At 41.1% G+C, this 15,096-nt stretch overlaps 1 protein-coding gene across 1 annotated transcript; it reads right to left on the bottom strand.

Annotated features, from left to right (window-relative positions):
• Positions 1-11,400: 11,400 nt before the first annotated feature.
• Positions 11,401-13,496, bottom strand: LOC311234161 (uncharacterized protein). Its single transcript, XM_084321274.1, has 3 exons — positions 13,476-13,496; positions 12,292-12,397; positions 11,401-11,739 (listed from the first exon to the last, which is right to left on the bottom strand). Exon 3 carries the CDS (start codon positions 11,723-11,725, stop codon positions 11,420-11,422), a length of 306 nt encoding a protein of 101 aa, XP_084177400.1. The 5' UTR covers positions 11,726-11,739; positions 12,292-12,397; positions 13,476-13,496; the 3' UTR covers positions 11,401-11,419.
• Between the last annotated feature and the right edge of the window lie 1,600 nt (positions 13,497-15,096).

Raw genomic sequence — 15,096 nt, 5'->3', positions numbered from 1 at the left:
GTTATATATCGCGCTGGGCAGGTGGGTTCTTCCAAAAATCACTGGTTTCTCAGCTGTTTTGAGAGTTTCTAGCTCCATGTTATAGGCGGCACACCGTGATACAAGGTGGACCGCCTCTCTCCTCCTTAGTGGACTTGTCAATGTTGGTGATGAGAACAACCGGGGTGGTATCATTTGCATACATGAGCAGTTTGGCTGTGTGTATGTGTATAGTACATAGTAGTACTCAGTGTATATAGCACATAGTTGTTCTATAGTACATAGTTCATCATCAATATTTGTGTGTTGTCACCGTTACTAGCAACAACACATGACAACATTTGAAATGTCCGAATGGCTTGTCAAATGACGCTCGTCGGATGTTTTCATCTTGTAACTCGAGACTGGAAGCACGCAATTGGTTGAGTAGGGTGTCGATCGAATGGTGGCAAATTCAACTTTCCAACAATGTATCGGTTGATCGCCAAAAACGCAGCCCGGAGCCGACAGACGAGGGCAAAGTGCCACTAAGTGCATGTGGGCCGCCGAACGTTAACAGGATACATTTATAATACATTATACAATCTATCTATGTATGTATTTCATCCTTCCCTCTTAACTCCCCCTCTACGGTCCATGATGAATGCCGTGGTAATAGATGTTATTGCCCCCTGGAGGTGTCCCTGGGTGCCAGGTCTGCTTGCACCATGGCGGTGGACATGTGGAGCCTGGGCTGCCGTCTGGCTGAGCTCAGCACCAGCAGACCTCTATTATGTGGAAGGAACGGCCAGGACCAGATGACTCAAGTCATGGAGGTCCAGGAATCAACTGACTCAAGTGAATTCAAGAAGTGGATCTTCTTTCAAATTAAAATATTGAAAGAGTTAGGGCATGACAAGTGAACACAACCTTAACCCTAACATGACAAGAATATCCAACATATTGAAAACTAAATGAGAAGGATCAGCAAGTAACCTGCAATTTCTCTCTACATTTTGAATTGATATAAATTAAAGTGCATTTTTTTTTTTTTTTTTTTTTACTTCTAATTTACATGCTATACTATGTTATTTTATTTCATACTTATCTTGTCTTGCACAGTCTCTGGAGCGTAACAGTAAGAAGCATATTGTATAAAAGTATTCTGTACTTCTGTATGACAACTATTAAAGAAACTTGAACTTGAAACTTGGTTTCCACACAGGTTGCCAATTTACTTACAGTGTTTAGTGGTGGGGTTTGGGCTGGGGGTTAGGGTGGGGGTTATGGTGTGGTTAGGTAGTGGAAGGTAGTTGTGAGTGCATGAAGCCTCAAAAGACAAGGAGCAGATTGCATGTGAATTATGAATGTGAGTCATTATTTTATGAGAATTGACAAGCTCAGTCTGAAACTGAAAAAAATATATACCCGAATGGATGAAAATGTACCTGGATGGGTCACTCAATGTGTGACTCTTCCATCAAAAAATATATATATTATAATCACTCAAACCCACATTTCATTGTGGTAAACCTCATATTTTTATATTCAGAGGTAATTATATAGTTTACACTGTTTATCTTTTTCATATTTCTCATTTTCCCATCTGACCCGTTCCTGGCCGGAATTAGTGGCATTTTCTCCATGGCTGCGCTAGTGTTAATTAATCTAATTAATCGCATTTTAATCACATAACCATTTTATGCATGATATTCTATATTCTATAATCATATTTCAAATTGCATGTTCTGGTTCATGGCAGAATTCAGTACTGTATCTACAAAACCTTCTGTTTAATCATCTTCCATTTATTAATTTGCTTAGATTTTTCAGGTCTGGTCAATGTTTGCATGGTGTTATTCACAGTCAAAGATAATATATTTTTTTTATTCATTAATTTCGTGTTCATTTTCATAACGGGATAATTTGCTGTGTAATTAATTAATCTAATTAACGCGATAAACTGACAGCCCTACTTAATACTCCTGTTTGTTAATAGCCTTGTTTTAGCCGCTGCCTCCCAGAGAACTCTGTGAAGAACAGTGATGCCACAGATTACTTGTAAAAGTAATCTGATTACTGATTACTGATTACTCCTTTAAAAAGTAATCTTAGTTACTTTACTGATTACTTGATTATCAGAGTAACTTAGTTACTTTGAAAGTAACTAGGTTACGAAGTCGTCCCCCCTGCTGCTGCCACAACATAAGAATGACAAAAAAAATTTAGTAAAATGTACTCAGTTTGAGTAAAATGTACTAATAGGGCAGGTAGGCCTATCTTGCTATCTATAGATCTATAGATTTCACAAAAGATAAATGGTCAATAACACCACATGTAGGCTTATATGTAGCCTACCTTTGAGGCCTGCCCCATTCAGATATGGTTCTACGTTATTATTATTTATTATTGTGTGAATGAATGAATGAAAACTTTATTTAACAGATTGCAGAATGGGTACAATACAGTACGGCTCAATACATACAATTGTTAAGGGGATGCAGACCTGAGAAAGGCGTTTGTCTTGTTTCCATCAGGGTCCCCCATTTTCAATTCATATAGACATTTATGACATACACAACATACATGACATTTATGGCATAGGGACATATAGGTATTTAGTACTGATACATTTGTGACATAAGCGGTATTCAAATATACAGTACTGTTACCCCTAGATCCTGACAGAGTATATACATATGATGGGGAGGGGACTGTACATTAGGAGGGGGTGGGTGGGTGGGAGGGAAATATACATACGGCGGGGAGGGTATATATATACTGCAGTGTTGTCAGTGTGCTACTGACAACCTACATACTGCAGTATGGTGTTCCATGTTCATGAATAGTGCAATGCAAAAGATGTTTAACTCAAAGGTGGAACATACTGTTTGGCTGGTGCAGCTCCGACTCCGAGTCCTGTAGAAGTCGATGGTCGTGCTGTGCTGTATATTCCATATGCGGTAGATAGTATTTTGTTTCCTCCGCAAAGTGAATGTTTTTTTCACCCGGCTTAGCTTACACAAACGTTAAGTAGACTAGTGAACTTCCAGTGCAAGAAAGCGTTACGAGCGTGAGCGTCTCCCTGCTAGCTCGCAGGTCAGCCTGATAATAACAATAACAGCCGCGCCCACCAGCATGGCTCAACACGCGAGGTTGCGTGCTGTGACGTCACTCCCCAATACAAGGAAAAGCTTTCCAAACGTATATTTGACTGTCAAAAACGAAAGAAAATACTGCATTCCGCCTGCATTATGATGAGATAGTAACGAAATAGTAACGCACAGCCTCTTGGACAAGTAACTGCAATCAGATTACTGGCTTGTAAAGATTAACGCGTTAGATTACCATTTTCGGGGAAAAGTTATCAGATTACAATAACGCGTTACTTAGTAACGCGTTAGTGGCATCACTGGTGAGGAACAGGACGATATACTTTGATGAGCATCTTATTCTGTATCAAATTATTCTGTAGATGTAGGACAGAACGTGACAATGACTCAAGGTGTTGCTATAGGGTTATCATCGTGATTGATATGGTGTATGAACTAAATGTAAACAAAGTAAAGTGATGCTTTATTCTGGCACTTATTGGAACATATGAACCGATCACCATGCCAGGTCTGAACTCCTCTGCATGCAGATGGGCCGAGTGGGAGTGAAATTGCCCTCGCAAACTCTTCTACAGTCAGCATCACAAAATCTGTGACTAGACTACGGTTCTAGAGCATAAAATGTGAAGAACACAAATGTAAAACTGTGCCTACTGTACCTTGCTTGAAGAAATACATTTTCTATTGCTAACAGCCAAAGGATATGTTAGACATGTTGCATTGCAGGATAGATGGACCAGATAACCCTTCTCTTGCGTTTCCGGTTAAATCTGACCAAGTGACTTTGTTTGTAATTGTAAATATTGTGTTTTTCTTCCGATTGCCTCGAGACCTCGTGTTATCCTCCACACTAGGCCTCTGCATATATGCATGATCTACCCCTTGCATTGAATTCTGGGTGATTTATTCAACAATGTCACACACGTATGATGTTTTCAGTCAGAATTGACCGCCATAGGGTATGAGGTGGGTATGAGTATATTATGTTCATCCTGCAGATGGAAAACATCTCCACACACACACACACACACACACACACACACACACACACACATACACAGAGAGACACACTCTCACGCACGCACACACACGCACGCGCGCACACACACACATGTGGATGTATGATATACTAGTGTGTGTGTGTGTGTGTGTGTGTGTGTGTGTGTGTGTGTATAGTATAGTATATGTATCATACACATACTGTATGATACAATGAACATGCAACATACCCTGAAAATCTCTTTCAAATTGACCACTAGGGGACGCTACAAATGCACAAAATGTACGTGGCATAACACAACACAGACTATAAATCAAAGGTTTTTGCAGGACATGTTTCATAACACTGCTGAACTGTATGAATTTATTTTGCAATCTTGATGATCATGGCTTGAAACCCGCAGATTATGTATAGCTTGCGGCTATATTTGTAATTGTATTTGTCTAATTTGAATAGTAATTGTGGAATTGGAATTGGAATTGGAATCACAAATACACATTTCCAACCAATTTCCTGGTCTTAATGGTGTAAGCTCAAACACGTGTCTCAAGGCATTAGGTCACTATTGGACCAAACGGAGCTTAACATGTTTGTATTGTAGATGGAGTATAATATAATGATATATAATTATGATGCTACTGACAGTTAGAAGACTGAGGTTATAGAAAAGGGTTCTGGCGGTTCATTGAGAAGAAGTATGAGTATTGTATACAATTAGTAATTTCTTGCCTATGCAATATTGCAATATGAAGGGGAGACACTGCAGGTGAATAGGGTAAAAAAATTAACTAATAGATATCACAATGAAACTTCCCCAGTTGATTACTTATATTAAGACAAGACTTTTTTGTATTACAAGTTTTTTGAAATTGTATGTTTAAATATGCAAATGAGGCATGCTCTACTTAAATATGTACTAATTTGCATATAATTCCAGGACAGAAATCTGAACATTGGATAAAGCCATTTCCAAAATTATAGTTTCATTTTGTTGACATATTAGAGCCAAAGGTTATTACAGAGGGGATTTTGGATATCTCTTTTTATCACTCCATAAATCAGAAAATACTCCATTCAGTCCATTTTTATGGTAAAATTCCATATTTCGCCATGTTTTTAGGAATAAAATGTGATATAAATCAGGGTATGAATGCGATATCAACAAACCCTTCTGTAAATACCTTCAGAACATAGATATGAATAGAACTGGAAGGTTTGGTGTATGTGAGTGCTACTGAAGTGGAGATTTCTGGCTCAGAGTATGAGGAAAAACTCTTAAAACTCATTTTTGGGAAAACGCCTTCAAAGTTCTGTATTGTAAAATGCCATACCTTTTTTTTTAAACAGATATTTACAAACACAATACCTAATCAAACCATTAGTAATAGACAACCTAAACACATGCCTGATAACTGAATAATAATAATAATAATGATGTTATTGAACTGAACAGAACTACACACAGGCTACAAAAAGTGTAGTACAGTGTAGTACCCCCTAATAGGCAAAACATATTTGAATAGATATCACTATGAAACTTTCCCAATTTGTTATGTACATATAAACTAAGAAAAAATATATTGCAAGTTTTCTGAAATGTATGTTTATATATGCAAATGAGGCACTTCCCCATTAAATATGTGCACATTTATGGATGCAATAAGGCAAAATGATGTAAAATAAACAACTAAATGTGTGTTATTGATGTTTTATTGTCACTAGTTTCATAGAAGACATGTTTAGGAAGCAAAATATAACAAAATCTCAAAATCAACAAAAAAAGTATATTTGACTATTCACCTGCAGTGTCTCGCCGTACAATGAGGGTATACTGGAAAATCATAATTGAATAGGAGACAGGACCATTATATGATATACATAATGACATTGCTCCTAGCTCATGTAATAAACTCCAACAGTCCTTAAAGCCTGACATGTTCCCCTCTGTTGTCGTTTAAGACCTTGATCTCAACTTGTACCGTTGATTTATTATGCATGCTTTTGTCTACCCACGTCTCTTGTTCTCTTGTTATGGTTTTATATGCTGTGTGATCCTAAATGTTTTATTCATGCTTTTTTCTGTATGTACACTCGACGTGACTGTAAACAAGGGAAACATCCACTGCGGTCGGACAGGCTAGTAGATGGGAGGCCGAGTCAGTCTAAAGTGAACTTGATTGATCCATGTTGGCAGACTACACAATTCTTTGTGTGTAATATCTAGTTATTATGTTGAGTCAAAATACGTTTGTTGGCCAGCCGTCTGTTGGTCATCGGTGTTCGTAATCTTACATTTAAATTAAATGTTTGCTCATGCATATCTTTGGACACCTCTAGCTGATAAACCAATCAGGATACAGAAACGGGATTTCGGGACCCCAAAATTGTCAACAAGAACAACGGAGAATGGATCTGACTGGAACGCTAGCTGATTATACACAACATGAGACAGTAAATACTATTGTAATAAAACGTTCAAAACTATGTTCAATTTGTGTATTGTTTTGTTACTATATAAGATTGTATTTCGCACTGTATTAACCATAACGACGTCACAGATGAGCTTTAGATGGTTAACGTGATATTAACGTTAGATCCGACGGTCCGACCTAAATACTATTGTAATAAAACGTTCAAAACTATGTTCAACTTGTGTTTTGTTTCTTACTATAAGATTGTATTTCGCACTGTATTAAGCCATATCGACGTCAGGTGAGCTTTCTAGCCATTAGATTGTTAACGTGATATTAACGTTAGATCTATGACCACAATTTGATTCCAAGTTTTTACATACCTCACTTTGTTGGTCTCTCACGAAAGTCTTTCTCTGGACTGCAAATATACTGTCTCATAAATATACTCTTCCAATATATAAATATGCATATAAATATATTGTTTTAGATGCTGTTGTCACTATGAATTACAAGTTTCAAGTTTCAAGTTCAAGTTTCTTTAATAGTTGTCATACAGAAGTACAGAATACTTTTATACAAAATGCTTCTTACTGTTGCGCTCCAGAGACTGTGCAAGACAAGATAAGTATGAAATAAAATAACATAGTAAAATTAGAAGTAAAAAAAATGAGGTCACAGTGTGTTCAGTTTAGACATATGTACAATGTTCGATGCAGAATAGACGTAGTTACCATACAATATACAATACTGTGCAGTGTACTAATATACAATACTATATAGTGCAAGGCAGAAATGGAGAAATGGGACGAGGTGCAATTTAGGTACAATTCACAGTAGGTGTACGAGTTGTAGTGCAAATCCTTTATCAATAAATATAAAGTGTAAGTGTGTTTGTGTGATCTAAAGTGTGGAGAGTGGGTGCTGCAGTGTGTTGTTTGTTTGAGTGAGTGTGTGCGTGTGGGTGTGTGTGCTGTGTGCATTTGATGGTTGTTGCATAGTGATTATTGTTCGTTTAGCAGCCTGATGGCCTGGGGATAGAAGCTTCTTCTGAGTCTTTCTGTGCTCGCCTTAAGACTCCGGTATCGCTTGCCTGACCGCAGCAGTTCAAAGAGGCAGTTGTTCGGGTGGCTCGAGTCCTTAATAATTCTCTTAGCCTTCCCCTTGCACCGCTTGTTGTAAATGTTCTGGAGGGTGGGAAGCCCCCCTCCAATTGTGCGTTCGGCTGAACGTGTCACTCTTTGTAGTCTGCTACGGTCTTGTGCAGTGCTATTCCCAAACCAGGAGGTGATGTTGCCGGTCAGGATGCTCTCTATTGTACATGAGTAGAAGTTCCTAAGGATCTTCTGACTGACTTGGAACTTCCTTAGGCGCCTGAGGAAGTAGAGGCGTTGTCGTGCCTTCTTCACAACACTGTCAATGTGTGTGGTCCATGTCAAGTCCTCGGATATGTGGGCTCCGAGGTACTTGAAACTGTTCACTCTCTCAACCGGTGCCCCGTCGATGCTGAGGGGGCTGTAGTCCTTGACCCCCGACCTCCTGAAGTCCACAATCATCTCTTTTGTTTTGCTGACGTTCAGGGAGAGGCAGTTCTCCTGACACCACTGTGACAGGTTCTCTACCTCTTCCAGGTAGGCCCTTTCGTCGTTGGCAGAGATCAGGCCCACCACTACTGTGTCATCAGCAAATTTGATGATGGTGTTGTTGTTCCGCTGTGCTACGCAGTCATGTGTGTACAGGGAGTAGAGGAGGGGGCTCAGAACACAGCCCTGGGGGGCCCCTATGTTGAGCGTGATGGATGAGGAGGTGCAGTTGCCGGCTCTTACCACCTGGGGTCTGCCCGTCAGGAAGTCCAAGACCCACTGGCAGAGGTCATAGTTCAAGCCCAGGTCCCTGAGCTTGGCTATGAGTTTGGAGGGGACTATGGTATTGAATGCTGAGCTGTAGTCGATGAACAGCATTCTCACATAGTTCCCCTGCCTCTTGTCCAGGTGTGATGCTGCTGTGTGCAGCACATGGGCTATGGCGTCCTCCGTGGACCTGTTGGGGCGATATGCAAATTGCAGAGGGTCCAGGTTGATGGGGAGGGAGGAACAGATGTAGCCCTTCACTAGCTTCTCAAAGCACTTCATGGCTATGGAGGTGAGGGCTACAGGGCGGTAGTCGTTGAGGCAAGCGGGCGTAGATTTTTTGGGTACAGGGATGATGGTGGACTTCTTCAGACAGGTCGGGATGACAGCCTGTTCCAAGGACAGGTTGAAGATGTCAGTGAATACCGGGGCCAGTTGGTCGGCACAGACTTTTAGGACGCGGCCGAGGATGCCGTCCGGTCCTGCTGCCTTCCTGATATTCACTTTTTTAAAGATCCGTCTCACCTCATGCTCTGTTACCCTGAACACTGAGTCTCCATCAGCAGACCCCCCCCCCCCCCCCCCATTGCCGTGGTTTGTAGGCTGGTGTTGTTATTCACAGCCTCAAACCTCGCATAGAAGGAATTGAGATAATTTGCTAAGGAGATGTCACTGTTCAGTTTGAGGGGGGTGCCTTTGTAGTCTGTCATTGTTCTGAGGCCCTGCCACATGCCTCTAGAGTCAGCCTGTTCAAACTGAAGTTCAACTTTATCCCTGTAACGCCGTTTTGCCTCTATTACTACTCTCCTGACGTTGTATCTTGCCATCTTGTGTTCTTCCATGTTGCCTGTCACCAGCCCGGTGTTGTATGCTGATGTGCGCACTTTCAGAGCCTCACGGACGGATTTGTCTACCCAGGGCTTTTGATTTGGGTAGATTTTAATTTTGGTGGAGGGGATTGTTTCTTCTACCAGAGTACAGACATAGTCAATCACCGTTTCGGTGTATTCGTTAATATTGGCTGTGTTATCACGGAATACACTCCAGTCTGTGCATCCAAGTGCAGCTTGGAGTGACTCCTCTGACGTCACGGCCCAACGCTTAACCTCTCACGAGACCACCGGCGTTCGCTTGAGACTTTGTTTGTACTTTGGCAAAAGAAATATGGCGGCGTGATCGCTTTTACCGAATGGACTAAGAGCCTGTGACTTATACCCATTCTTAAATTGCGAGTATACATGGTCTAATATGTTCTCGCCTCTTGTGGGACAGGTCACATGCTGATAGAAATTCGGCAACACCTTTTTAAGACGCGCGCTGTTGAAATCACCCAGAACCAAAATGGCAGCGTCAACATTAGCTGTCTGGAGTTTGTTTACCTCGTCGTGAAGTTTTGAAAGTGCGACCCCAGTGTTCGCGTGTGGTGGAATGTACACTCCGATGAGGATGATGGACGTTAACTCTCTTGGGAGGAAGAAGGGTCGACATTTTATCGTGATAAACTCCAGGTCTGGGGAGCAGTGGTTAGACAGTTCCTTTGTGTTGCCTAAATCGCACCACTCCTTGTTTATCATGAAGGCAATGCCGCCTCCTTTCTTCTTTAGTGACTCTTCTGCCGTCCGGTCCTTGCGGAGAACGAAGAAGTGGTCTGCCGGTTCTATTGCGTGATTCGGGACATCTGGACTCAGCCAAGTTTCTGTGAAACAGAGGACGTTACAATCCCGAATGTCCCTCTGGAATTGGATCCGTGCTCTGATGTCGTCCAGTTTGTTTCCTATCGATTGCACATTGGCCAACAATATGCTGGGCAATGTGGTTCTGTGTCGTTTGGACCTCAGTCTGTTTCGGACCCCGGCTCTCTTTCCACGTCTTCGCGGCGGCTTCTCCTGGTCTTGGCCATGGCCATAACAAAGGATCTCGGCGGGCCATTTCTGCTGTTCAGCGATCCGATCCAGAGAGCAATCCAATCGGTAAGTTTTCCTTAATCCAATGTCAATGATTGACTGACGGTTGGTGCAAATAAAACTCCTAATACTATAAAAATTTACAAAAGAAAGCACAGTCTCGACGGAGCGATCAGAAAGGCAGCCATCAGTGCAGCGCCAGTTCTCAAATGGGGGACCCTGATGTAAACAAGACAAACGTCTTTCTCTGGTCTGCATCCCATCTGCAATTGTTTGATACTTTTCTGGACTATTTGTATCATAAACAGTACTGTATTTGCAAATCTGGTATGTCATAATTAAATGTATAGATGTAGCAGTAGGCCTACTGTATCTGTATGTCATGTATGTCATATATGTTATGATGAATTGAAAATGGGGGACCCTGATGTAAACAAGATTAAAGTCTTTCTCTGGTCTGCATCCCCTTAACAATTGTGTGTATTGAGCTGTACTGTATTGTACCCATTCTGCAATCTGTTAATACAGTTTTCAATTAATCTCAGACGTCCTCTCCATAAAAAAAACTATTGAATTGCTCAGAATTTTAAATTATGTCCCCAATAGGACATCATATTAATATTATTCCCCAGTATGACACAATAAACACAGAATGAATGCCCCCCCCCCCCCCCCCCCCCCATAAAAACATACTGCCAAATTACCCCCATGGGTGTTGAAGACACTGTACCACCACAATTCAGGAATTGAGAAAAAGAAAATGCAACTTCAGCCTCACGCTGCTCCAACTTTCTTCCAGCATCGTGATATTGTAATATTCTTACATCCACTTGGACCATGAACAAACAAAAAAGGTGTTGAGAAAGACAGCGAACACTACAGAAAGGAGGAACTTTGAATGGAGAAATTAAGTAAGAGATGTAAAGATTGTGCATTACAATTGATGATTAATCAATAATAATGGAAAACCAAACTATTCTTGCTCTTTACCATTTTTTGTTTTTCTTCCCTTCCACCCTCATCTCCAAAACAGTTGGCGTGAACAAATAATACTAGAGACAGAATGAGTTTTGCTTATTTTTTTGGTTTTTCTTTTAATCAGTGAAATATATTCCCATCCATATCCCCAACTTTGTGATTTTTACATACTGATCAGACGGAGGCAGAATAGCCTGCACATACATCAATGCATCTCTTGTAAGATATGAATTGCGGCATACATTTTCCCAGACATGGTGCTGTTGGCATCAAGCACAGGAGGTGAGGGGTGGATTGTCACCACCTGTTTAGCTAGGGCAGAGCGCATGTAGAGGGCATAGAAGAACCAGACGAGGCTGAAGATGCACAGGCCGATGGAGATGTTGATGAACACTTTGCCCATGTCAACCTTCTTCTTCTTCTCCTTGCGGTGCAAGGCAGCAGGATTCTCCTCTTTCCTCTGGAGGGGAGCAGCTTCACCGGTCACCACCCTCTTCCTCTGCCTTCCCATCCTGCCCACTGGAGCTGAGTGAAGAAGTGCAGAAGAGAAGATGTTTAGGTTCAAAGGGACAGTCAATGGCATGCTTGAGGAAGACCGGTAAGGTCGAAACGTTGCATCTACTGCCTTTTTTGTTTATTAAAATCACCTTGGAACTACAAGTGAGTTGCGAGCCCCGCTTTGTTCTTATGTATTACTGTTTTTACAGTTTGGCTCAGCACCAACAAACAGAGGATGTGCGTTATTTATTTTTTCTGACTGTTCAAATAAATAACATGTTATTTTCACACTTGTGACTGGGTGTGACTGGGTGGAGAATTGTGCAACGTTCAGAACATTGGGAGCAGCTTTCGAACTGCCAGAGGAGCTGTATCAAGGCACAGATACATTTACCTGTGACCTCTATGACCAGAAAGGCTGCAGGGATGTCAATGATGCAAGAAGTCAACTGTTCAAGAGTGGGAAGTGCACTGACCGCAGTCTGCCACCAAATCAGGACTCCCTGCGTAAACACACTCAGCAGGGTAACTACCAGGCAGCCATATACCGGAGGTCCCTGCAGAGCCAGCCAGACATACCTCCACCAATGAGCCATGGATGGAAGATAGAGGGAGATTTCTTCGAGATTGACTGGATGTCACTTCCTCCAGCCCCAGTCGCAATCCTGGAACTTGTATACTGCTCCTGCAAAAAAACACAATGCATGAAGGGGCGATGCACATGCAAATCAAACAACCTACCATGTACAGACATGTGTCTGTGTTTGGACTGTCAGAACACTGTATCCTAAGTTTTCACTGGAGTTTTTTTCTTCTTTTTTTCATATATTCTATTTCATTTTTGGAAGATAGGCACAGGTACAGGCATACAATGCACATTGTTGGTTCCAGCTATCTATTGTTTGATAGTTTGCACCATTTAATCTAGCTGTAGAAAGCTCCATTGTTACAACATCAGCTAATAACTGTTTCCAGTGATTAAAGGGCAGAGAATGTGGAGCTTGCCATCAAAGTGCCAATTTTTTTTCTCAGCAGTACTTCCTGCCAAGCTAAAGAATCATCATCATTAAGGAGCAGTAATTTGGGACAACAGGGAATATGTTTTTGTAATACATGTTACTGTTAAAATAAATAACATGTTATTTTCACACTTGTTATTGTGTTATAAATGTTGATTGATTGATTGATTGAAAACGTTATTAACAGATTGCAGAATGGGTACAGTACAGTACAGCTCAATACACACAATTGTTAAGGGGATGCAGACCAGAGAAAGACGTTTGTCTTGTTTACATCAGGGCCCCCCATTTGTAATTCATAGTGACAACAGCATCTAAAACAATATATTTATATGTATATTTATATATTGGAAGAGTATATTTATGAGACAGTATATTTTGTACATATGTAACGGTTGTGACAACGTCAAATTTCTAACGTCACAGGCAACAACAAAGACCGCTATCACCATAGTGTAACACACAGCAAGAATGTGAAACAAGTTACTATTATTAGTATTGGGTTAGAGTTGTTTGATTTACACTATCGTAATGTTAGATTGCTATCTGAGAAAGTTAAAATGCTAACGTTAGTAACGTTAGTCTTTGTGAGCTGGCTACAACATTTTCCAATGTGTAATCGGACGTCAAAACGGACTACATATAAACTGCTGATGACTCATAACTTCCTATCACGTTTGAATAATGCTGTAAAGTTAAGTAAAAATGCATTTCAATAGTAATAGTAATGAATTGAGAGCTTACCGAATGCAGAGCTATCCAGTGTTGTGAACAGACGAGTAGCAATATTTACTTCCTGGTTCCAGGGCTTGAAGAATGTCATTGGGAGAAATCAAGTCACCTGACGTTGTAACGCATTTTGATTGGTTCCGCAGCAACGCCCCTTTTCACAAACGTAGGTCGTTTTTATCTTATCAACACATTAATTTCATAAAGATATGACCCAAAAACCGTTGCCAACAAACGGAAATGTGTTATTATAGTATATTATGTAGTTCATATTACAATAACATATACTCTGTTTAACCAGATCAATCATTTCATTAACGGAAGCCTCTAGAGACCTTCGGCCTCCCATCTATAGTGAGACGGGTGCCATTCAAGAAAAACTTGCAAAGGGTGAACATGTGCTGATTTCCAATGAGTCAGCCAGGATCTCTCTGTGGGAAAACTTTAATCCCATCATCACAAAGCAGGACTACATATCCCACTGGATGTGACAAGTGTCGTGGTTGCATTTCCATTCTCTCCCAAGAACAGAGAGACTTAAGGCTCAGCTTCTTCCCCCAGGCCATAAGAACATTGAACACTGAACTCTCCACACACAAGTACACATGAACACACACACACATACACACACAAAACACACATTCTGCATTCGCTCACACACAAATGGTCACTTTAAACATAATGGAAAGGACATTTTTTTTTTTTATCCACTTTTTCTCCCATTTTCTATATTTTTCTCCCATCCCAATTTCATATCATCCAATTCAACCCTCCCCTGTCACGAACGCTGTTTCTTGCCTCCCACAAGCCGGCTGCAATGTGGACTAAGTCATACATAGCACGAGTCCCCTCCGGTACTTGAGGTAACAGCAGTCGCATCTTTTCACCTGCGCAGCTCGATCTCTCAGTGGCGAGGAGTAACGCATGGGAGGCTCACGCTGCCCCCGACACTCCCTGATTCTACTGCGCAGGGCGCATCAACCGACCTGTAGGAGTCGCTGTCCACAACGCCCGATCCCCACCCATCAGTTTCCCACCCCCTAATACGGCCAATGTGTATTAGTATGAACGACCAGCTAAACTGAAAGCAATGTGGAGCGCTGGGCTCGAACAGGCAAGCCCAGCGTCTCCGTCATTCGTGGCGAGCGCCTTGCCCACTACGCCACGTAGCCGCCCGCATGGAAAGGACACTTTAAAGGAACGAGGAAAATAAAGGTCACTTTACGGAAATAACTGTTGTGGTTCTTGTATAGTATAGTTTAGAAATAGCAAGTATAGCCTAAGGATATAGAGTAAAAACTGTATATTGTATAGTAGTATACATAGGACCCAGTGCTTTAATTCGTAGCTAACATTGTATTGCATTATCTTAGGACTTTAGCATGTCTATTTTTATCATGTCTATTTTATGTCTATTTCATTACTTAGTATTATTGCAAAATCAAAGCGGGCATGGCCACCTGCATTTCACTGTATGCCCTGGTATGTATGTGACAAATAAACCTCTTGAATCTTGAATCTTGAATCTTAAATGATACCAAGCGGAGCAGTACTTCATCTCTTCAAATGATAAACGGTAAATGGTGCATGTATATAGCGCTTTTATCCAAAGTGCTTCACAATTGTGTTTGTTCCT

This window comes from Notolepis coatsorum, assembly GCF_963971535.1.
Source record: "Notolepis coatsorum genome assembly, chromosome: 9".
Classification (NCBI taxonomy): Eukaryota; Metazoa; Chordata; class Actinopteri; order Aulopiformes; family Paralepididae; genus Notolepis; species Notolepis coatsorum.
Note: the sequence above shows the minus strand (reverse complement) of the source record. Positions and strands in the feature narration are given on the sequence as shown.